At 39.6% G+C, this 25,547-nt stretch overlaps 1 protein-coding gene across 15 annotated transcripts; it reads left to right on the top strand.

Annotated features, from left to right (window-relative positions):
- The first annotated feature begins 22,410 nt into the window (after nt 1–22,410).
- On the top strand, nt 22,411–24,947 carry LOC103414477 (uncharacterized). Of its 15 annotated transcripts, none has more exons than XR_011583727.1 (8): nt 22,411–22,661; nt 22,769–22,799; nt 22,891–22,954; nt 23,121–23,189; nt 23,321–23,364; nt 23,537–23,618; nt 23,990–24,149; nt 24,790–24,947. XR_011583727.1 is itself a non-coding variant. In XM_070826891.1 (6 exons), exons 1-5 carry the CDS (start codon nt 22,434–22,436, stop codon nt 23,608–23,610), a joined length of 441 nt encoding a protein of 146 aa, XP_070682992.1. In that variant the 5' UTR covers nt 22,411–22,433; the 3' UTR covers nt 23,611–23,640; nt 23,990–24,056. The 15 variants fall into 15 exon arrangements, 1 of the variants encoding a protein (XP_070682992.1); XR_011583731.1 differs by having other exon boundaries at nt 23,087–23,189; XR_011583722.1 differs by lacking the exon at nt 23,121–23,189.
- The last annotated feature ends 600 nt before the right edge of the window (nt 24,948–25,547 follow it).

Here is a 25,547-nt window from a genome sequence, read left to right as displayed (position 1 = left end):
AGCTCAATGATTTCACAGCTTCACGCCCAGACTTAGTTGATCGAAACCGGCTCTGAGGCCATGTTAACGTTTGATTGAGTTAATTTGAAGGAGAGAAGAGAATATGAAGTTTCAGAGAAAACAGGGAGAGAAGAACGTGGTGGTTTCTTCCTTCTGCAAAGACACAGAGGAATGATTTCTCATTAGTTGCCACACCACTCACACACAACGTGCAAAGAGAGATATAGCTTTACAACAAAAAAACTGAGCTGGATCAAAACATTCAAAAACATATCTCAGCCACTCATTTAGCCAATAGCTAAGATCATCACACATGGCACTCATGGCCTTTACATTTATATACCTTCTCACTTAGTATTTAATCTAAGTGCATACACATATTAACATCACAACTTATTTCTAATCAGCTATAGACTTATAATTCAACACCACCCACACCCAAATCCGCCAACCTACGTCTTTGACTCCATGCTCCATATTATGTAAGTTCACGTAAATCCTAATTAATAAACGTGTTATCATATAAATGTACAATGAATTTATTAATTTACTGGACGTCTTGATGATCCCTGAACAATTTGTACATGTGCAGCTACGTGAAACCCTAATTACCTTTGTGGGCTACACATTACTTTTGTCTAAAGAAGGGATTCTAATTGCACTGTCCAATTGAACAGTGTTTTGTGATGGATTTTGAGTTATTTACAAAATTGCCACCGCCTCTTCACTTCAAATTGGAAATTTTGATTTATTTACGAAATTACCACCATTTCTCCCATGCACGTGTCAGCCATCGTAGAAAGGGTGTTCCATTAGTCTCATCATAGTATCAGAGTGGGTTGAGGGCATGCAGAGTGACAAAGGGTGGGTCTAGGTTTATCTCCTTTCATCTTTTTCTTCTCCATCAAAACCCTGATTTTCCCCATCTGATTTGTCATATTTCTCAACACACCCACATCCCCTCTCAAGTCTCTAGCTTTAGCTGGCCGCAACTCGACCAAACTAACCCAAACCCTCAAATTGGCAGCCCACCCGTACCTGTCACCATCCATCCTCATCATCATTGCTTACTCCACCGACCCACCGTCCCTCCACCGCCTCTGCACCTAAACCAACATCCAAATGCACTATCTTGCTTTGTTTTTGGAATTCGTTTTTAAATTTGATATCTTTTTTGCAGACGCTGGAAAGAGGTGGCATGAAAATTTCTCTTCTGGGAGTTATGGAGGAGTTGGGGAGGAAGAACAAAGTCTTCATCATATTCAAAGCTGATTCGCTTTCTTTCTCAATTGTTTCATCAAGGAAGAAGATGGTCAGTTAGTTCTCTATTTTTCAAAAAAAAAAAAAAAAATCATCATTTGAAGAATTTTTAGGAAAGTTTTGAGATTTTGTGCTTATGAATTCATATTTTGCAAAAACCAAATGAACCCAAGATCTGAATTTTGAAATCTTCAGGACTTGTAGAAGAGGAATAGGCCATTGAGATTATTTTGGTTCAACTAGGTGTCATGCCCCTACCAAGTTGAAAGCGTTTGAGGATCATGGCGTAGCGTTAGAGCACGTGGAAGAATCTTACCTAGCTGATTTCTTAGCTTGTTGGCTTTGTAAATTTGTTTTCCCCAAAGACGACGTCAACTTTATCTGCCCTGAAGTCTTCAAAGTGGCTCTCAAGATGGCTACAGGTGAATCTTTCAGCCTTGCTATTCCAGTTTTAGCCAATATTTATGATGGCTTGAGTGTTGTTTCGAACTCGACGAGTATCGAAGATCATGCTGCAGTACTTCCCTACCACTATATGTACAGTTGGTTGGGTGAGTATTTTGGCACTCATTTTTCTTTGTCAACTTTAGACAAGTCGGGGTCTTTTTCAACAACTTTAGTCAACCTAGGGCTTTTGATGACAAAGTACTATAACGTGCTTTCTGCAAATAGCCTTGATGATTTGCAAGCGCGAGTGTTGTTTAGCAGCTGGGATGGTTTGAGGATGGACCATCTAGCGAGAGTTGGCTCGACGCGAAGATGTCTCATAGATCACCTTCGTTTCTCAGACTTGTCTTATCTCACAAGTCTTTACTAGGGGTATGTTTCTTTGCGGCAAGGAGACTGATGTATTGTTCAGTCGTATAGTCCTCACCGTTTCAGCAGGCAATTTGGTTTTGTCCAACATGTCTAGGCAAGCTGAAGAAAAATGCATAGTTGGAATTCTTGCAAGCCGTGTATATGCATTGGGAGTCTTATACCTGTGCATGCACAAATACTTTTATCACTCTACCGGCTAAGGGCAAGTTCAAGAGCAAGCCAGCGATCCATGTCTACATAGGTTGATGGTCAAAGGTACACCATGAAGACTTGGGGACGCCAAGTGGCACCAATTCTTCTCGTTCACGCAATGATACGCCGAGAGAGGGTTGTTCTGCGGTTCCTATACAGTTGGTACCTTTTGATTGTACGACTGTAGCTTCTTTGCAAGATGGACCTGTGACTTTAGTTCCTCAATGCCCAAACTTGTCTTCTCATCATTCGGATACTTCTGAAGAGGTGGATGACGAAGTTGATTCGCATGAAGATGAATTGCAGCAGCGTCAACAAGTTTTGAATAAGCGACCCATGAAGGTGCTCTGGATGACAGTGCTGTTAATTTCTATCATAAGAAGAAGAAAGTGTTTAGGCCTCGTCAGTTTGATGGCCGTGTGTCATTTAAGAAAGATGTATGTATTTCCTTATTTCTTATGATTTTTTATTCTTTCATTGGTTTAGCTTTTGTTTCTAACACTTTTCTTTGTCTTCTTTAGGCTGGGCCTTCTCGTTCTTTTGACTTGGCGAACATGGGCCTTCATTCTTTTACAAAGATGCTATTTGGAGGTAATCTACCTATAGACGAGGAGATTGGGGATCCGCACGGTGCAGAGCTTGGTACGAATCCGCCAAGTTGCCCAAGTTTGCCGTGTGTAGGTGTAGGTATGCAAGAGCCCGTCATGCGTCCCATACATTTACCAGCTAGCTCCAAGATCTTTCTTAGAGGGCCAGACCTTAGTGGCACTGAGCGGCTTATCCATCGCATCAACCTTCGTGCGGCCATGGATATCAAGAGCCATATTGAGAAGAGGATTTCAAAGTGCCCATTGGAGGACCTTGCGTTGCTCAAGGAGGATTTGTCGAAGTTTGTTTCTTCGATTGACAACCTTAACGTTGATTCCTCACTCTTGAGAGTCAAGATTTCCAAACTTATGGTTGCCTCAACTGAGTATTCTTCCTTGCATGCTATTTCTTATAAGAAGTTGAATCTAGAGGTTAGAGATAAGCAACTTGTGGCAATAGACTTATCAATTGCCCAGGTTCGTCTTCACAGCAAGCTACTTCAGAAGGTTATCAAGTCATAGGGACTTCTTTAGCTTCCGTTTATGTGTGTCTAGAAGCGTTGGAGCATGAACAATAACAGTTCGCAATTGAAGCATCACGACTTTAAGGTGTTCTCTCGGAGCAGGAAGTTATATTTTCTCAGTATCAAGATGAGATTTCACGCCTATAGCAAGAGAAAGACGCGGCCATGGAAGTGCCCACCTTGTCCCCCACTGATGTGGAGACTTTGAAGACTTCGGAAGGCTTGCTTGAAAATCGTTGCCATAGTTTTAGGGACATAACTTTCAAGTAGTGTCTTCCATTTTTGTACTTTAAGCCTTCTTTGTTTTTGCTCATTCTGCAATAAGGCTTTGTAGCCCAATTCTTCCTTTAAAGAAATAAAGTATTCATATTTTGAATTTGCTCTTTATTCTTCAAAGTGTTTATGTTTTTGTTGATGATGTGACTGTACTTGAAGTTTTTGAAGTTTCAAATTGCCTACATACCCTCGGTTGAGGAGGGATCAAGTCATGACGTAATGATGGATTTTTTTATTTTATTTTATTTTTATGGTGATTTTGATGGTAATTTTTCTTTTTGTTTTGCAGTACACAGTTTATGCTTTTGGAGACCAAGAGCGTTGGGTGTCACCTTTTAAGCTCGTGCGAACAAGGAGCATTGTGCCGTATGCAGTTTAGGCTCATGAAGGCGAGGAGCATTGTGTCGTATGTAGTTTAGGCTCATGCAAGCGAAGAGCATTGCTTGTTTGGTTTAGGGGTAGTAATGCTTCAAGAATCTGCCATTGATGGGGCTGATCTTTAAGCTGTCTTCCTCTATGATTAAGTAAGCGCTGTTAGTGTATGCCTCTTCTATTACGTAAGGTCCATCCCACTTTGATGTGAACTTACTTTTTGTCTTGTGAGTTATGATGATAGGCATTCGTAATGCCAAGACAAGATCTCTAGTTTGGAAAGACCTTGGGCAGACCTTCATGTTGCATGCTTTGGATAGCTGTGCTTGGTAGCATTCCAAGTATTGTTGAGCTTTGAGCCTCATTTCGTGAAGTGCTTCCCACTCTTGAAGTCATAGCTTTGCATTTTCCTCTTTAGTCAAGCCTCATTGTATAGCCATCCTTAGTGAGGGGATTTGACTTTCGAGTGGCAGAACAACTTCCACGCCATATACGAGAGAAAAATGCGTGGCTTAGGTAGGAGTTCTATGTGTCATCCTATATACCCAATGTGCTTCGCTTATTCTTTCGTGTTAGTCTCTTTTTGTTCAACCGATTACCTTCTTCAAGAGGTTGCACAACGATTTGTTAAATGCTTCCGCGAGACTGTTGGCCGGAGCATGATACATGGAAGACTTGTGCTGCTTGAATTTGTATTTCTCACAGAGCTTATCCATGAGTCGGTTGGAGAATTGTTTTTCGTTGTCAGTGATGATGTAGCGAGGCACACTATATCGGTGGATGATATGCTCCTTGATGAAATAGACAACAATTTCCTTTTTGACTTCCCTTAGGGGTACAACTTCAGCCCAATTTGAGAAGTGATCTGTTGCAACTAAGATGTAAAATTCTCCTACAGATTACTTTGGTGTGATTGGTCCTATGACGTCCAATCCTCATGCACCAAACGACTATGAAGCAACCGTAAGGTGTAATGGTTCAAGGGGTTGATGTATGAAGTTGGCATGAAATTGGCAGGCTTGGCACATTTTGGCGTATTCCAGGCAATCTTTCACCATGCTTGGCCAATAGTAACCCATTCTTTTGAGCTGGAAGTGTGGCTTCGGTCTAGATTGATGTGCTCTACATAAGCTTAAGTGTGTTTCTTTTATAGCTTGATCGACTTCTTCCTCACCTAGTCATCTTAGAAGTACTCATTCAAAATAGCGTCGGTAAAGTGTTTCTTTGTAGTAGAGGAAGCGAGGTGCTCGTCGACGTATTTCAGACAGGTGTCTAGGATCATCTGGAAGCTTTCCATGCTCCAAGTAGTCGATCAGTGGCTATCTCCATTCTTCAGTGTTGACTGGAAGTAATGAGTTGGCACTTGTATCATCTAGTAACATTTCAATGACAAGCGGGATCACCCATATTTGGCAAACTGGCACGTCCGCAGCTTCGTCTTCTCCTAACCCCATACTTGAGGCTAAGTTAGCGAAAACATCCGCCATTTGATTTTTTTTCTTAGCACATGTTCTAGCATCACGGCCTCAAACTTTTGTAGCAGTTGAGTTGCTAGCTGAAAGTATGGGACGAGATCATCTTTCTTTACTTCATATTTAGTCAAAAGTTGATTAATTATGAGCTTGGAGTCGCCATACACGTCTAGCATTGTGATTTCTATGTCAATCACCATTTGGAGTCAAATAATCAGTGCTTGGTACTCGGCGACATTGTTGGAGCCTAGCTCGCTTAATCGGAAGAAATAGGGTAGTACTTGTCTTTGTGGTGACATGAATACTACTCCGTCTGCTAGTGCGGATCCGTCGAAGAACATTGTCCATGTCGGGAAGATGTCAATGTAGAACACCTCCTCGTCAGGCAAGTCGTCTGAGATTTTCCAATCAGCTAGGATTGGATGATTAGCAAGGAAGTCCGCTAGGGCTTTTCCCTTGACGGCTTTAGTTGAGGCATAGAAGATCTCGTGTTAGTTGAGAAGTAACACCCATTTAGCTAGTCGCCCTGTCAGAACCGGTTTGGACAAAATGTACTTGATCGAGTCAGTTTTAGCAACCAAGTGGATGGTGTAAGCATGCATGTAGTATTTTAGCTTTTGGATGGCAAATACTAGGGTAAGGCACATCTTCTCGATTAGTGAGTAGTTATGCTCGGCACCAATGAGAGTTCTAGTTAGGTAGTAGAGTGCTATTTCCTTTTGGTCTTCATTTTCTTGTGCCAAGAGTGCTCCAATGAAACCCTCTTGTGCGGCAATGTATAAGATGAGCGGCTTTCCAGGCACAAAAGCTCCTAAGACTGGTGGGCTTGCTAGGTACCTTTTTATGATTTCAAAGGCATTGCGACATACGTCATCCCATATGAACGGAATGTCCTTCTTCATGAGTCAACTGATGGGTTAACAGTGTCCAGCGAGGTTAAAGATGAAGTGTCTGATGAAGGCTAGCCGCCCTTGTAGACTTTTTAGCTTATGTAAGTTTCTTGGTTCGGGCATGCTTTGAATGGCCTTAATCTTCGATTGGTCCACTTCAATGCCACGATGCTTGATAATGAATCCGAGGAACTTCCCGGAAGTGACGCCAAATGCATACTTGAATGGGTTCATCTTGAGGTTGTAGTGCTGTAGTTTGTCGAACATCATTCGTAAATCCTTCAAGTGATCGGTTCTCTTCTTGGTTTTGACAACTACATCATTTATGTAATATTCTACGTCTTTGTGTAGCTTGTCATTGAAGATCTTTTGCATTGCACGTTGATATGTAGCCTTAGCGTTCTTCAAGCCAAATGGCATTACCTTGTAGCAGTAGATAACTTTTGAAGTGCAAAAGGCTGTTAGTTCCTCGTCTTCAGGAGCCATGCAGATTTGATTGTACCCTGAAGAGCCATCCATGAATGATAGTGCCTCGTGGCCAGTGGTCACGTCTACCATGATTTCGATGATTGGCAATGGAAAGTCATCATTCGGGCAAGCATCGTTGAGGTCGCGAAAGTCTACGCAAACACGTATTTGTCCAGATTTCTTAAGGATAATAACAATGTTAGAGATCCTTTTAGGGTATTGCACATCTCGAATGAAGCCTACTTCGATTAGCTTGTCAATCTCGGCCTCAATTTGTGGAATGAGCTCGGATTGATAGCGTCTTTGAGTTTACTTTATCAGTCACGTTCCAGGCTTGACTGCAAGACGATGCACAACGATGGTAGGGTCAAGGCCAGGCTTTTCCTTGTAGGTCCAAGTAAAGACTTCTTTATACTCCTTTTGCAGTTAGTAGTACTCTTCATTCTCGTCATCGCCTAGTAGTGCGCTTACGAAGATCGGTTTTAGCTCTTCGCTTGTGCCTAAGTTGAGCTCCTTAAATTCATCGACTGTGGCTTGCCCTCATCCTCGAGTTATGGTGGCACAACTGTGACGTTTTCCTTGGGGATTTCATCTTCTTTGTCTTCTTGGATTGTGATGTAGAAAATGTCTTGGATCTCCTCTTCAGTGCCGTCCTCTTGGGCTTGTTGGTGTGAAGATTGGTCCGTGTGGATGATGGTGCGCCTCTTTACCTTTAATTGTCCTTTTGTGTCAACTTTCAAGGTTGTTTGGCGCTTCATCCTTGAAGGAATCAAGCTTTGAACGTCGTCTGTTTTCTGCTAGATCGTCGAGCTTTTCTTCATTTGGCGTTGTCTTCCTCTTCTGAGAAAGCTTCTTGGTTTCTTCAAGTCTTTCTAAGGTCGACCATCGTAGAAGAGAGCTAGCCGTGTTGCTTTATTTCTTAGGTTTTGATAACCTTTCGAAAACAGAGCTTTGGGGTGTTGGCGTGTTAAGCCATTTGAAGACGGAAGTTCGGTCTTAACTACCAATGTGATGAAGTGCCGAAATTTTGGGTTTTGAATGATTCAGCCTATCGAAGACGGACATTCGAGGGGTAGGTTTAGGCTCATCTTGACCTTTTTTAATGCTTACACTGATGTGTTGAGCGCTAGCGTTTTTCATTTTTCTTGAAATCTTCACAGGCGTATTTGGTGTGAAACCAAGTCTAGCTTTGCTGTTGTCAACTCTGTAACCATGCTCTTTCAACTTCTTTTGAGTCTCGATGAGGTTACGTTCTTTGTTGTTGACGGTGTTTGCATTCTTCTTTCCAAGATTTGAAAAGGAGGTGAAATCGTACCCAGCCTTTGACGTGAGTTTGTAGGCGTTTGGGTCGAAACCTTCTTCAGTCCTCTTGGTCGAAAGAGAGCTTAGTTCTACCCCATTTGGCAGGCTCATCATCGTATTTTCTTGAAAATGGCACGGCTTCCCCTTCTTGCTTCTTGGGCACGGCTTGCCACTCATTCTTTTTTGGTGTCACCTGGTATCACCTTAATGAAGGATGATTTTGTGAAAACATGTTCATTTGAATAACATCTATAGCATGCAATTAACAATTAAAAGGCGGAATCATACTTGCATGCATTCAAAAACAAAACATTAACCATGAAATTCAAAGCCTAGTAGATTGGTGAACCAAGACTCAACTCAAAATCAAAGTGAGTTGAAATTTACCTTTGTAGATTCCTCTTTGCATAAGCAAAGACTAATCACCCAAAGAGAGGGCCTTCATTCCTTGCATCTAAAATCTATGGATTTGGATGGATGAAAAGGTTTCTCCAAGTTCCCAAAATTGAGAACCTCTAAGTCTCCACACCAAGGAGAGATTGGAGAAGAAATGAGTGACCTTGGAGTAGTGGGATTGCTAGATACACCCTCCAAGGGGGCCGGCCTCCTAGAGAGAAAAGGAGAGACATATTCTCTCCAATTTTCTCCAAAAGAACCCATAATGAATTTTAGGCTATAAAGTTCTTTATATAGTCACTTCTTTAAATGACTTAAGAACCAAAAACCCTAATTCAATACACATGGCCGGCCATATAAGGGATATGGGCTTTTGGGCCTTTGTGAATCTTTATTCATTAAATTGTCATACAACTTAAGTCAATGGGCTTGACGTTCGAAGCCCATTGGGCCTTAAGGTCTAAAACTATCCCGAGGTCTTTAACGAACTTATTCGTTTGATTAATTAACATATTAATTAATCCTTGCCATAAACAATTAAACCATTTAATTATTCTTACTCATCTCCATTGTTTCTTTAATCTTCACCTTACACGGCGTACGATCCATTAGGTTCCTTTTAGCGAGGCAGTGGGCGATTAAAACCATTTCACATCGATTGTGAATTGAAACTTACTTTCAATTCTCCCTTTAGTGATTATACACGTTTAGGGCTTCCACAAACCATGAGTAACACCTAGCAGCATATCATGGTTACCCAAGCTAATCAGAAGAGGTGGAGAACCTATTCAGTTTAGGATTACAAATGCAATACGGTCTTTCTCTAATACAATACTCTTGACCACATTGTTTGGTTTGATAGTTTATTTATTCATGTCTACTATCCAATGTGATTCGTGTGCTTATATGATTACCTTGAATGTGATTTGGAACGACTTCCTAAATCTCATTCATACTCTGGCCAGAGATTCCAAATCATATCATAGAGTATTCTCCCTCAAATGGTTTGAAGGTTAGAGATCCCTTGTTGCACATTCACTTGTCTCCATGGCTAAGTGGCTTAACCCCAACGATGCCGTGGACACCCTCCTTTTGGAGTGCCTTTTGACATAATCAAAGATCAAGGACTTAACCACAAGACAACTATGATGCCTCAGGTCAAATGACTACTTTGCATTATCCCAACCATGAGTTCTCATGTGACATGAATATGAGAACTCTTCGTTGATCGTGTTCAGTGGACTCATTCTCTATTGAGCACCTACGTACTTGTCTTGATGTCACACACACCAATGACTCGAGACTAGTCACTCTCCCTGAGAGAAGACACAGCACGTACTGATCTTAACGGACTGTGAATGCCCAATTGGCAATCCTATAATCAGGAACGTTTAGGATGTGTCTATGAAAGAATGGTCTCATGAATCTAACTTCTTTAGATTGCATTCTCCCAATCACATATTCCTTGGACTTATCGTTTAAGCATATAACATTTATATGAGACGGCTCAAACAATAATATTTGCCCTTGATATTAAACTAGATTAGTTTAACATGTGAAATGTCCGTAAAGTATCATCATATGATTGGTTTTAGGGCACATTTCCAACACTTAACCCCTTCTCGGTAGAGCTTCAAGCATTGGTGAATGGTGGACGACACTACCATATTATTGTGGATCCTAAGCCTTTCAAAGAGCAAGTTGTATGAAGTTCTTGCATCAATCACATGGAATAGCGTGCTTGACTTGCGTTTGCCAATGGTCATCTCCACTTGGATCATGCCCATTGTCACATCTCGACCCGAGCCCCCACCACATCCCGGGCTCGACTCCGTCGTATCACGATATTGTCCGCTTTGGGCCCTAACCATGCCCTCACGATTTTTTTTCTGGGAACTCACATAAAAACTTCCCAATAGGTCACCCATCATGGGATTGCTCTCGCGCGAACTCGCTTAACTTTGGAGTTCCAATGGAACTCGAAGCCAGTGAGCTCCCAAAAGTTCTTGTGCTAGGTAGAGATGGGAATATACATATAAGGCTTACAGGATCCTCACCCCTGGGTGGTGTGGGATCTTACACTTATTGCTCTTTGTCCTTATTGGTTAAAACCTTGGATTATGAGGCGGCTTCGGGATAGTTCATCTACCTTGATGCCGATTGTGGCCATTGTTGACTTTGGTATGATGCTTATGGCCAACCTGCCGTCCAAAAGCATATGGTTGATTTTGTTCTCTATCACGTACCCAAAGACGAAGAGATGATGATTGTGAGGCTTTGATCCCAGCAGCAAGTCTTCGTTAGTGAAGTAGATTGTGTTATGGGTGGCATAACATGCGGCATATTCGTGTGGTTGAAGCTTCAAGACTTCGTTCTGGCTTTCTTGCACTTCGTGGTCGTCGAGGCTCGCCAAGACCGCTACTAGTACTTTTAGCATCTCCTTGGGCAATCGTAGTGCTTCCTCGAGGCTAAAGTGTGTTGGCAGGCCTTCTTTGGGCGTGATGGTCTTCTTTTCCTCAACGGCGATAACTTTGCCTTTTGAAGGCTTTTCTATCTCTATTTCAACCATGTGATAGGCAACGGTAGTGCATTGTTAGAAGAAATCATTCAGGAAGTACTCGTGCAAGGAGACAGGAATACATGGTTCTTGCTCCATAGGTTCCCCAGCGTATATTGGCTTGGCAATTCTTACGCTCCTTTTGGGCTTCTTATTGTTGCGGTGGTGGTGCTTTCTCTATTGTTCCGCCTTTGGCCTTATGGCTTATGGTCTTGGCTTCCTGGTAATTTTGTAGGTCACCAATGTCCATCATTCTTCATCATCAGTAGGCACATTTTGGTAGCTTGCCCCCAGTGATGGTTGTACGAAAGGTGCCATGTGGCTTGAGCATGGACGAGAGTGGTCATGAGTTGCTTGGAGAGGCACGGGATTGAAGGACCCAAACACAATCGTGGTAGTGTGTGATGTGGTCGTGTCTTCCAAGTCGAGTTCAATTTACCCTTGTTGTGCTAGCTTCATGATGAGCTCCTTGAGGACGAAGCACTGCCAACAGGATAACTCACAATATGATGGTATTTGCAGTACCTAGGATCGTTAACGTGATTCATCTCTTTAGGGCACTTGCATTTGGGTAGCTCGATCACCTTCTTTTTCAGCAAGTCGTCTAACATTACAACCACATCAGAGCAAGGTTCTAAAAACCGCTAGGTGCTAGTCGGGCAGTGAGCTGGCGCCTAGCGCCTAGGCGGCTAGGCGAGGTCTAGGCAGTCGCCTAGGCGGCCTAGGCAGATTTAGGTAAATTTCTTGTATATCTTGTAAATAAGTGCATATTGACACTTACAAAAAATTATGCTTGTATGAAATCCATGGATAAGATGATAAAATAATGATAAAATGCAAAAAAAGTATCCAACAAGTCCAAAATTTAAAAACACATTAAGCATATATGCCATATAACCATAGTAATGATGATAAAATGCAAAAAAACTATCCAACAAGTCCAAAATTTAAAAACACATTAAGCATATATGCCATATAACCATAGTAAGGAGTATTTGTAGGATGATACATGTACAACAAGTTCACAATTTAAAACCACATAAAATGAAAAATAGGAGGAAAATAAAGAAATATAGTAATGTAACTTTTACAAGATATGCAAAAGTGTTAAAAACTCCTATAATACTTGCAAGAATGACAAGGTTATTGTAGTATAAACGGATCTCGCAAGGTCGTTCTCCACATGAATTATTAAATAATGTGAAGTAAACCAAATTCCAATTAATTATTGTAAAATAGAAATTTGAGATAATTGATTTTATGTCCTACTTTAATAAAAACACAAACAAATAAAAATAAACAAATAATAAAACAAAAAGAAAAGAAGAAAAAGGAAAGGGCGCACCTAGATTCGAAACCAAGACCTGGAGCCATGAGAAAGGCTCGTTAAAAAGAAAGAAAAATATGATGGGCGCAAGGTTCGAACTGGAGACCTGGGAGCTAGTGAGGATGCACCGACCAACACGTCCAAGTCCACACTAATGTCAATTTTTAGCAACAGCTATCATATATGCTAATTTAGCAGCTTCATGTTCTTTTAAAAAAAAAACCCTAACATCTGCGACACTTTCTGTCTTGCCTCAAGCCCAGAGCCCCAAACGGCTCCCTGTCTCTTCATGTCAAAACGTTCATTTCAACAGACATGGCATGCACATGTGTCATGCATCCATGTGGTGAATTTCTTAAGATTCCAAAATAAAGGCTAAGATGTGCCCACATTTCTGATTGCTTTTTAGAAATTCTAGACCTCTTTTTCTAGAATATGAGAGATATCTCTCAATTTAATTGCAGGACCCCTCTCATTTCAGATTTCACTCGACTTTTTCTCCCATTTCTCTCAGACATCTCTTTCTCTTTTAAGATTAGAAAAAAAAAAACAAATAGCTCTTATTTCTCTTTAATGAAGAAGCCTAGCTGCTCCTCATATACCATTTTCGCTCCAATGCTTGACCCTTCTCTCTCATTTCAATACACCCACTCATCTTTAGCTGCTCACAATAGTCAATCTTCTCTGCAAAAACCAAAACCAGTGAGTCTTACCATGGAAATTATGGCACAATGAAGTTCCAATCTTCCCACAGAGGTAAACATCGCCCCTACCATTGTTGAATATGTGTCCAATTGATGATTTGAGACAGAAAAAATAAGAAGACTAACACATGCTTTTTTTATTTTATTTTTTATTTTATATATGTATGAGGGTCAGGAACTGCCTAGCACCGCCTAGGCTGCCTAGGGCCATCTAGGCGCCCGCCTAGAGCCTGACTGACTTTTCCAACTGATTTGCAAGAAATCGCCTCGGGTCACCACCGTCTAGCGCCTAGGCGCCGCTTAAGCTGTTTTTTAGAACACCCCGTCACAGTAAGGAAAAGTGTACGTTTTCTGCTCCAGGTCCCTCAAGGTGTTTTTGTACCTATCTTGGGTGCGAGAAGGCTCACCTCTCTTCATCTCATTTGCTTTGTTCTTGGAGGAAATCTTGACGGGCGCATATGAGGTCTTGATGGGAGTAGTGTTGACAGTAAAAGCTTCATTGGTGGGCCTTTTCCTAGTCTTGTCTACCTTTGGAGCAAACACCTTATCCTTCTTAAAGTCGGTGATTAGCTCATTCTTCCCATGATTGGCGATACTCAGCTCCATGTCGTAGGAACGAGTTGCCAACTCCTTAAATGTTCTCGGCTTTATGCCTTGGAGGATGTAATGTAACACCCAATGCATGCCTTGAATGCACATCTTAATGGCAGAGGTTTCAGAAAGAAATCTTTGCAATCCAGACTTAATGAACGCCATCTATTGATGTAGTCGACGACAGGTTCATAATTCCACTGCTTGGTACTTGTCAGCTCCAACATGTTTACGGTGCGGCGGGTGCTGTAGAAGCAGTTGATGAATCCCCTTTCAAATTGGTCCTAGTTGTTGATGGACTCGGGCTCGAGGTTGGTGTACTAGTCAAAGACGTTACCCTTCAGTGAGCACATGAACTACTTGATGAAGTAGTCTCTCTCCATCCCAGCATTATTACAGGTTTCAATGAAATGGGCAATATGTTGTTTAGGATTGCCCATTCCATCGAATTGCATAAATTTAGGTGACTGATAACCCCTTGGCATCCTTAAGGCATTAATCTTTTTGGAGTAGGGTTTTGAGTATAGCACGGAGTCATGTGAGCTTCTTTCGTACTGTGCCTTGATCGTGCTAGTGATCATCTCCTGCAGCTGATGGATAGAGAGAGATCCCATGAGCGTCGTTGCTTGGTTCGGCTTCTCCTCGACTTTTTCCATCGGAGGCTCCTTATCCTCGTTGGTTTCCTCCTTTGCTAGATCAACCTTTGAGCCAACTTTCTCGTCATGCTGTGCCTCCAGATGGTTGACGAGTGTAGCAATCTACAAGTCATTTTCCTCCACGATCCTTGTCAGCCTTGCAATTGCTTCACTTATTTGTGCCAGCTGCTTCTTGATTAAATTCGCACCAGTAGTCATGACTTGCATGGCTACAAGACACGAGCTGCTACTTGAGTTGGCATCGAAAGTCAACGACTCGGAGTACCTCATTGGGCTTTCTTCCCTTAGTTCTCTTAGCAAGGCTACGGTGATCACAGGCTCAAGCCCTGGATGTTCTTACTTATTCGGTAGAGTTGATGAAGGGGTGGTAGGCACGGTAAAGAGAGCTATTACCTTGCTTCGGGTTGTGCTGCCCAAAGTGCCACCACTTGTAGCAAAGGTGTTCTTGTTCTTCATGTTGGTTGTGGGAATAGCTTGATCATTTCTTGATGCCATATGTGTTTCTTGTGGATTTGAAGACAAAGATGAAAGGCAGAGAGATCCCACCGGGCGTGCCAAATTTGTAAACACAAATTTTTTTATAATGAATGAAATGAGAACACGTATACAAAGTAGATTTGTATTAATGAATTTGTAGGTTACAATCTCTGTTTACAATTTTCCTATGATTCAATCTTCAAATTTGATGTAGATGAGTAGGTTGTTGATCCAAAGGTCGCAATAACTTGATCTCGGACGAAACATTGAATGATTACTTCAAGTTATTGAGCTTGAAACGATGCTTGGATGGTCTTCATCTCAAAGCTGCAGCAAAGGTAGTGTTGGTGTAGGATTTCATTAATTCAAGGGTCTTGGCGACTTGATCTTGAAACAAACGTCATTACAAGTTTTGAGCTTGCAACAAAGTCTTGAAGGAATCAGCACAAATGCTTATTGATTTTTCAAGGGAATGCTTCATCTTTGGTCGAAAGAAAGGTTCGGCTTTGGTTGTACGTTCTTTAAAGAAAGCTTTGGCAGCGTATTAGTCTTCAAAAATTTGGCAGAGGTTCTCCTTTTATGAGAATTTCGGCCTTTCAATGTAAAATTTGTCGACCTTATGCTTGTCTTGAGACCTTGTATTTATAGACTTCTCAAAGCTTGCTTTTGGATGGATTTGGCTTTGATTTGTGTCTTGATTCGCCCATGGGAGAATTTAGGCATGTTTGGTGTCTTAATTTTAGCCACTTTCCCTTGCTTTGCCGAATTATAGGACTTTCTTGCCTATTTTGTTAGCAATCTTCAATTCTTGCTTGTTTTGTGAAGATGCTTTAGCTTTCTTTCCAATTTTGGGAGCAATTTGGGCCCCTTGCCGATTTTAAGGAGATTTCTTCCTTTTGGCTGAATTTTGGGGAAGTTTTAAGCTTCCTTTGATTTGTGCCACATGTGATTGATGACTTGTCCATTTGTTATAAGTCATCTGCCACATGGAGCTTTGTGATGCATCATTTGCATGCAATGAAATTTACATGTCTACAGGTGTCAAAGAGCTAAAATTGAAGGATAGGTTATTTTCTAGTTCTGTTTTTTGTTTTTGTTTTTGGATTGCTCTTCTGGTTGAAAAAGGATGAACATTCTTTGTTATTCTCTCGCTCATTTCATTATCTATTTCTATAATATCTCATACTCATGAATATTGTCATCAAGGCGGATAGCATGGAATGTTAATGCATTTTCCTCTGCCGATTTATCAATTTGAAATCCACTTTATTTGTGATTTGTTAATTGAAATATGTACTGCGAAATAAATTATTGTGACTATGTTCTTACTTGGCATTTGTAAGCTTTTGATTACTTATGAAAGGTTATATATTTTATGCGTGTTTATAAACTTATGACATGGAATTAATTTCTTTTTAGTTGGGTTAAAATGATATTAATTGTGGTGTTATAAGGCTCCATTTTATAGTTAGGTTAAAATTGTGAGTGAGGAAGATAAGAGAAAAGAAAATTGTGAGTGACAAATCGGTGCCTGCCGTGCAGGACACATAGTTTGCCGTCTTAACTACAAGGGAAAATATGTGTGAACTGCATGTTGCTTCTGTTTATTTTGTTTCTTATGGAAACAAAACTTTTTTGGCAACCATGTCTTTGTGATCAAGAACGTTCAGTTTCTTCCTATGCAATGTCTTTACATGTCAGCTAAGTTGAATGTATATAAAAGCCAAGCTGTTTATCATATCGACCTCATTCACTTATGTGTCCCTCTGTTCATTCATGATTGTTGAATTTATTCAGGTTAAATGTGTCTTATTCATGCAGTTACACCTGAAATAGTTGGTTCCCGCCGCAATGTGCAGGCTTGTTTTCTAGTAAATCCTAATACTCTACTCCAAAATTAGACATGGCATTCGTGTCGTGTTTTTTCATGTTTGTATCGTTTTCATGACATATTCAATATCTTAATAGGTTGTGTCATGAAACACTTGTTAAAATAAACGAGCAATATTTCCCAACCCGAAATCGACCTGTTAATATTATCAGGTATTATGACCTGATCCGTTACCAGTTAAAGGATTTTATTTTATTTTATTTGTAGAAAACCTCAATGGTAAACAACAAAGATACAAGAAAAAGAAGGGGGACATGAAACCTAACCCCTCTAAACCCAAACCTAAAGGTCTAAACCTGCAAAACAGAAACAAGTAACATCACAAAGTTAAGAAGAAATAAAACAAGAAAGCGAGACAAACTTGTATGCAAAGATGCAAATAAAGTGACATGAACAACCATAGAAGTGGAATCATGCCATACCAAAGTTAGAGAAGACAAGCATATGTTAGCAAAATTGTCTGCAACTACATTTCCTTCGCAATATATATGAGAGGCATAGAAAGTCATCTTTTGAATGCGGTCCAAACAGATAGACCATTGTGTACGAAGAGGCCAAGGGGGATGAAAATCAGTCGATTGGAGAGTAGAAATAACACTAGAAGAGTCACTTTCCAGCCAAAGGCTATGTCAACCCCAATGATATGCAAACTATACACCAATAATAACTGTTGATAATTTTGCATAAAAAGTGTTGGGAAGACCAATTCCTTGGCAGAAACCACCAAGAAATTGACCATGGCAATCCTGAAAAACTCTTCCACAAGCAGTAGGACCAGGATTTCCTTTAGACAAACCATTTATGTTAAGTTTAATCCAAGGAAACCGAGAGAAGACCAAAGCACAGGAAGAATAATTGGTGCCTTGCAATGGATAGGTTGGATTCCCAGAGAAGAAATCATACTAGCATCAAAACCGTGAAAATAGCCAGGAATAAACTTCCCACCATGAACGATCCCATAATTGATAGACATGCAAAGACGACGAAAATATATTGGGCAGCCCTAAAAAATAAACTTATTTCGAGATTTCCAAATAGCTTAAATAGTAGAAAGAGCTCCAATAATCCAGAGATTGTGCAACTATTGGGAAAAGGGCTTTCATGCGTAAGCATATCAAAAAGCAGCTAGGTAATCTAAAAAGGCAAAGAGGTACCAAATTAACTTGCTAAGCACCTCCAAAGCTACCTAGATATCTGTCACCCAAAGAAAAAATGAAAAGTAGATTCCTCATAACTATGACCTAAGCAACAAAGGGATGCTAGAAAGATACCACATCCTTGTAGTGCACCTTCGGTAGGAAGTTTGTCATGGAAAAGCTGCCAAGCCAAAATAGATAATTGAGGCAGAATAAACAGTTGCCAATTAACCTTAGCTTAAGCACAATCGTTATGTTTTTTTTCCGAATAAGATGATAACCAGAAGAAAAGAAAAATTTCCCAGACGACGAAGGCTCCTATATTAGTTTGTCATTCTCTACATTTAAAGGCAAATGTAAATGAAGAATCTGTTAGACCATAGAAAGGAATAAAGGCCACCTTTGAGCTTTAATAGCATTTGAAACCCGAGGAAGAATTGTAGGTGAAATGACCGAAGATAATGAAGGGCCAATAATCAGTCCATCCAACCATTTGTGGAACCAAAAAGAGACTGACCTTCCATCACCAATTAATCCAACAACTATTATTATTTAGAATAGGCAAAGCACGCTTCAAACCATGCCACACAGAAGACCGGAAATAGATATCTTGGTTTTTGTAAGGCATAAGAGGAAAACGTTGACGAGCGAAAGAACCCCACAAAGAAGAAGATTGTAAAGCATCCTAGCCAAAACTAAGTAAAGTTGTTAAGTTCAAAGAAGCCAAATCACGAAGGCCAAGCTCACCTTCATACTTAGGTCCACACACATTATACTCCAATCAACAGTGACTAACCTGAAAAACAAGCTATAGCCTTATCCACCAAAGCTTGGAAATGAATTCTCCTTGACTTATCACAAAACAAGGGGAACCCCAAGATAAGTAAAAGGAAAAACACCCATATGAAAGCCAAGATATCTTGAGATATGCACTCTATGATGGGCAGAGGTTGAATCGAGATAAAAAGTACTCTTAGTTGCATTAACAAGATGTCTCGATGCACAACCATAATTATCCAAAATTTTTTGAAGAGAACAAAGAGATCGAACATTCCCACGATAAAAAAATAAAAAGATCATCAGCATATAACAAATGAGTTGGAGGGCAACAACCTTGGGCAGCTGAAATAGCAGTAATTCGTCCAATAGAGAAAAGCAAATATAAACCTCTACTCAGAGCTTCCTCTGCTAATCCAAAAAAAAAAAAAAAGTGGAGAAAAAGGGTCTCCCTGATGGACACCTTGTGAGCAGGAGAAAAACCCATGTGGCATGCCATTTACCAAAATTGAAAGGCGAGCTGACTGTAATAAAACAAACATGCACCAAATCCACAAAAATATGAGAAAACCCAAAGCTAGAAAGCACATGAAGAAGAAAATTCCAATTCAAAGTATCAAAAGCTTTAGCAATATCAACTTTTTTGCACACATTACCATAAAATACTTTTTCATCCATAAAATTAAACCCTTCTGAAACTAGGCCAATGCAATTAGAAATACGTCTACCCTTCAAAAATGCCGATTAATGAGGTGAAATTATGTGAGTGGCAATAGGGCCAAGTAGATCAGCTAGTGATATGGCCTGACCCCAATATCCCCAGATACAAGGACATGCACGTGCTAGCCGACACCCAAGGGTGACGAAGCCATTTTAAACATACATACAAAAAAAAAATGTAATTAGAAAGAAATATGCCAATGCAGAAATGTGTTCAGAGCATACAACTAATCAAGAATAATGTGAAAGAGTTATTAGAAAAAAGGTAAGAACAAGGAATAGGTCCTACATTGATAAGACTCGAAGATACCTATGCGGAAGTGCCCTGACGCTGGGATAGTATGCCTCGATTCTAACTCCAGAAAGGGCGCAAAACAAAGTGTAAGTGGACCAAAGTTTATAATACTAATACTAATAATAAGAAAATCATTTTCTTTATGAACATATTAACCCCTCTTTTTGGAAACTCATATAGAACTACATAGTAGGTTTTCTGAAAACTCTAGCATGCCATAAAAAACGTTGGTAAAACACATGCATATAAACCAATGCTTATTAATGGTAATATAGCCGCCCGAAGGCAAATCCATAACACCTATGTAAATCACATCAATGATGTACTCAACTAGAGGTATCATAGTCGCCCAAAAGCATAACCATCACCTAAAGGTGAAGTTGTACAACACTGGGTTATGCCAATGAAGAAATACAGGAGGTCCCATCACCCGAAGGTAAAGCAGTACAACTCTGGGTTACTCCAAAGAAGAAACATATACATAACACACTGACACTAGCCGTGGCTAGTGAAGCTGTCCGACACTGGTTTTGCCAGTGAAGTTGGGAGTATGTCATAAATATCCTCAACTATGTCTTATGGCCATAGATATCTACATACGCGTGTTGTGTGTATCTATTGTATGATAAACCACTAGATAAGAACCAAAAAATGTAACCAAAATTTCATACCAAGTGTAGAATACCAAAACCTCATCATCCGAAATTATAATAAATCCATAAATGTGATTTCTATAAACATTTCATTTTATAAACCGTAAATAGATAAACCATAAATACTTCGTAAAAGCAATTTAAATAAATCATAAATTCTCCGTAAACCATAAATATAGAAATCCGTAAAATATAATATAAAAAATTCTCAATTCATGAAATATGAAATGCATGCAAGCCTAATATTTTATAAAAAAACATGCAATTTGAGAAGGCGTCCATTCATAAATATTCCGCTACCAAGGAGCCGCTCGAACTAGGGAGGATGAGGGTCACTTCTAACCAATGCACCTAAACACAAATAGAGATCATTTAATAAAACTCTACTAAAACGATCGAATTTAAGAAAACAGATAGCGGATTTGGATTCGGCACGTCAAAAAACCCAGGGAGGGACCTTGGGTTCCCCTACACTCCACCGCATGTGCCACCCCACACGCCGAGATAGGTCGAGGGCAATATTGTTGGAAAAGTCACCGGCACCGTCGTAGTTCCCACCTTGGACCGGGCAGAGCACGGTGCCTTTGACAAATGCATGTGCACTCCACTTGCCGGCCCAAGATAACCCACGTTCGGTCCATGAGTAGCAAGTGTGCTTGTACTCGCGACCTTCGAATTTATGGAAAATTTCCAAATTTTTCTTCAAACTTCAAGAGCTTATTCCGAGCTCAATATAAGTCCAAATCGAGTGATTCAAAAGCCAAAATGTAGTTAGGAATGTGGATAAGAGTTCATACTCTTAAGGGGCCCAATAGAGATTGGAGTTGGCCAGAAAATGGCTGGAAATGAGCCAAACGACCACGGTTTCGACATTCCAGATTTTGCACAGTGACTTCTCTTGCATTTTCCAAGTTCCTACACCACCAAAACCACCCAACAACTTACTAATCGTGAACCTAGACATGATCTACAATGATGGGGACCAATTTTGAAGCTTACCTTGGCCGAAAATGGTGAGAATTCACCAGAGAAGAGTGTTGCACCGTGATGGCACTGTGCAGTGCGGGAATGGAGTTTTCAAGGTGTTTTTCTCCTATTTCTAGTTCCAATGGCTCACAAGGATTACAAGGGATGATGGTGGGGTGCTGCCTTACTAGGGTTGTAGGTTTGTAGGTGTGTGTGTGTGTGTGTTTGTGTGTGTATGTCTCGGCAAGAAGGGAAGAGAAAGGAGTGAAGAAAAGAAAAAGGGAAGAAGAAAGAAGAAAAATAAAATGAGAAATAAGAGAGGGAGAGGGTCACGAGACAAAGAGGAACACCCCAGAAAATGGGGGCAACCTGCTATGTGTCGCCCTCCTAATGGTCTATGATGGAGAAATATCTTCAATTGTAAAATTACCAAAATGCCCTTATCGTTTTGAATCCTGTAAATTCTTTGTTTTAGCTCTAAATTCAATTCCGCTTACGCCCACGCATTTGTAACAACAAGTACTACAAGGATATGTCAAGGAAAAGGCCTTACACGACACAACAAGACGATCAACAAAAGTCAATGTTTTTGCCTTGAAGGGAATTTTTCGTAAATTCATGCTTTAAAATTATAAAAACCGTAAAATCTGGGACAGGTCGTTACAATCTACCCCCGTTAAGAAAATTTCATCCCCGAAATTTGAACTAACTTGCTATACATAAAAATACTAGAAAATAGGAAGAAATATATAAAGAAGAAATCAAGTTAGAGTTGCATAAAAGAGAATGCCATTCCGTCGCGATCGGATTGCAATGATTCATTTTCTATGCCTCCAAGCTCATACCTTCTTCCTTCCTCAATAATATAGTATAGCATAATACTTATATAAAAGTATAAAGTTGAACATACATATTCTTATGTAATAACCTAAGGTAAAAAATATATGCGTATAATAAGATGACGACAAAAATAGATATATACTAACGTAGGATTCAAATACTTTTACTAAGTTTAAAATAGAAACTAGAAATGACTCACCCAAAATTTGTAATGGCAAAAATACATATAATAATGTAATTTAAAATATCATATATACTAAAACTCAACCCCCCTGGTCACTGTGGATGACCAGTGGGCGGACTGTTTTGCCCCTCCGTTTTATATCGATTTCCCTTGCTGCTCCCCGCGTCCTCATCGTGCAACTTTTCGTTGGATTTTCTTCCTCCTATAGTGTTATACACGTGTTGCTCATCGTGGAAGGGAAGAAACATGGAAAAGTGGGCTCTTCCATTTGCTTCCACAGATTTCTCGAGCTCTCTCTCAAGCTCCGAATCGCTGGCCTCCGCAAGAAGGTATTTGTCTCTCACTTTTTTTTTATTCAATTCGAATTTTGTTTGAATGAATGTTGGATCTGTTGCCTTTGGGAAGAAATTTTAACCTAGAAAAGCTTGATTTTCAGGAAATCGCCAATTCGAAAGCTTGGTTTCCTGGTGAGTTCTACGACATATTTGTTGAAATTTTTGTGATTTTAATTTTAAAAATCTGGGTTTTTTTGTTCAATGGTTTGCTCCATCTTCTTAGCTTTCTCACTAGAGATCTCTGCCATGGCTGCTCCACCAAACTTGCGTCCGCTCTTTCAAACCAGGTACAACTTCTTTCATTTTCTTTTGTTTCTGGGAAAATTTAGGGCTTGAAAATGTGTAGAATTGTAGAAGTTAAAGCCTGTCTCAATCTCTATGTTGATCTATACACAATGAAATTGAATTTTGTGTTTCAGCATACCCTTACTAGAATTTTATGATTTGGGATAGTGGCGATTTGAAACCGTTAACTGGGATGAGAATTAGAGTGATTTGAAAACGGAGAGCAAGGAATTGCAGGTGGGTAGTGATAAATGATAATGGTGGGGATACTATGATGATAACACAAATTCACTATTTTGCACAGAGTTTTGAAAGTTGATTTCTTTTCTTTTTTCATTTTGATTTTTGATTTTTGTATTTTTGAACAGGTGGTGTTCTGGTTTGTCATTCCTTCTCATCACTTCTACAAGAGGTTAGTTTTCTTTTCTGCATTTAAAGAGTGTTTAAAGAAAAATTGTATGTAATTGATTTTCTGCTATAATGTTTTGAAATTCCTTATTTTACTTGAATGTATTAGTGCTTGCTTTTGCTTTCACCCAGGTATCAAATTCGGTTTTGTTTGTATGGTAACATGGATTGCTCAGGTTACGTAGGAGAGGATGGAGGTGAGAAATACAATTGGGAAAGATATGCTGAGAGGTTTACAAAACACCTTTGAAGCTGTCGGTGAGGATTCTTCTGTTTAGAAGTAGGAATTTTTTAATTTTTCGTGGAATCGATGTTTTGTTTTTGACTGAGTTTATAAAGGATTGCTTGGACAAGTACAGGGTGTTTGGGATTGAAAGGTTGGGAGAGGCCACATATGGGTTCAGAGAGAATATATTTTTTTTAATCTCTATACGTGCAATTCCCTCTACATTAGAGGATATTTTCATATTATTTTGCACATAATTTTATTGAAGGGTTTGTGTATAAAGGTTTCATTAATGGGGATTTCTATGCAATGACTACTTGGGATTGAAAGGTTGTTCCAGCGTTTATTTTAAACTTACTGCAATCACTGTTTGCAAATTTACAAAATTTGTGTTTAATTTCAGTAGCTTGAATGGAAGACGCAATTCCAACACCTATCAATCAGGTACAACCGTTTAAAAAGGCAACAAAGATTAAAGTCCACGTGTGTAGAATGTGGAGACCGAGAATTTCATGAATGACTAATAAAATTACAAGTCTGCACTGTAAACTGGTTGACAAAAGGTGAGCAATCATTATGTAATGATTTTAATTAATAAACCATTAGTTTTGCCCATTGAAAATTGTCGGAATAAGTTAAAGGTAAGGGTCACCAAATCATACTATTTTCGTTGCTATTTATTTCCTTGCTGAACATGATGAAGTGAATCTCTTCATTTGCATTCTTACATTTAAATTTGCATGTCAGTTTATGGTAAATAATATTCAATTTTCATTGTCTTAGATTCTACTGAGTTACAGTTTTATCATCTATTTATAAAACCCATTTAGACTCACAATTTTTTTGTGTGGTAAAACATAAACTGAAACATTATGTATATCCAAGATTAAAGAAGAAATTTAAGTTAAATTAGATGGACATCCAATACTACGGGTGATGTTGTCAGGGTTGTAACCATATCAGTAGTCGATTTTATAAATAAAGTGAAATACAAGACTAACCCAACAGGTATTATAAAATAATGTAGAACTACTTTTTTCTCTCTCTCGGTACTCAACATATCATTCCTCACTTGGCCAAAAACGATAGATTATCCCTCATGATGTGCTTTCCATGTTTGAATATTTTGTTCATTCAGTGTCAAGTGTTTTCTTTTTGTGTATGAGAATATCTCAGGTACTCATTGTTTTTTCTTTCCTGTAGGTGGTACAATAGTTCTATCCGATGATGGTCGCTATTTTTCAAAGGATGCTGTGGAATTTCAAGATTGAAAACCGCTGGCTTTCAATCTTTTAAAACAAATTACCTTTGTAAGGTATCAAAACTATAATTTTTCTATAGCAAATAATTTTTTTCCTTCACTATGGTAATTTTGTTTAGATTAATTAATGTTACACTGATACTAACTCAAATTTATACACTGCTATAAGATCAATTTGTAATCCCGCAGCAACGCGCGGGCATTACTAGCTAGTTTGAACTGAAAATCAAAACCGAAAATGAAGATGGGCCTTGCTCAAGCATTTGTAACGTCACCTACTTCAAGAATGGGTGTGTGTGTGTGTCTTGGGTCGCGTCCAAGCTATAAATAATTAGTAACTACTGTAGTAGATGGCCGACTTGCTCACTTGCTTGGCAAACCCAACAAATAAGCTATTGATATTACAGTTTGCAATCCGTAATGCCGATAACTCGTTGTCTTAGTAAGCAAGTAAGAAATTCCCAATTGTGCAAAAATTACCATTTTGCCCCTCAATGTGAGAATGTACCTAGATTGTCTGATTCATGCCTCTATCGCACTTCCGCACTACCCTAAACCGCACCAATCAAAGCTGTTAGAAGTGTTTCGACATCCACATACATACAAACAATAAGGTCCTATAGCAAAATACTTGAAAGATGCGTAGAGGTGAATATTTGTCGTAAAACATTTCCTCCATGACTAACTACTATGGTTGCTC

The sequence above is a fragment of the Malus domestica genome, chromosome 08, assembly GCF_042453785.1.
Source record: "Malus domestica chromosome 08, GDT2T_hap1".
NCBI lineage: Eukaryota > Viridiplantae > Streptophyta > Magnoliopsida > Rosales > Rosaceae > Malus > Malus domestica.
The sequence above is the reverse complement of the archived record's forward strand: the minus strand, read 5'-3'. Positions and strand labels throughout refer to the sequence as shown.

Excerpts from the sequence above, each read along its gene's own strand:
- LOC103414477 (XM_070826891.1), top strand. The coding sequence starts at position 22,434 with ATGACCAGTGGGCGGACTGTTTTGCCCCTCCGTTTTATATCGATTTCC. Across the intron at positions 22,800-22,890 it reads TTCGAAAGCTTGGTTTCCTG|CTTTCTCACTAGAGATCTCT; the intron begins GTGAGTTCTACG and ends CCATCTTCTTAG. Across the intron at positions 23,365-23,536 it reads TCTCATCACTTCTACAAGAG|GTTACGTAGGAGAGGATGGA; the intron begins GTTAGTTTTCTT and ends TGGATTGCTCAG.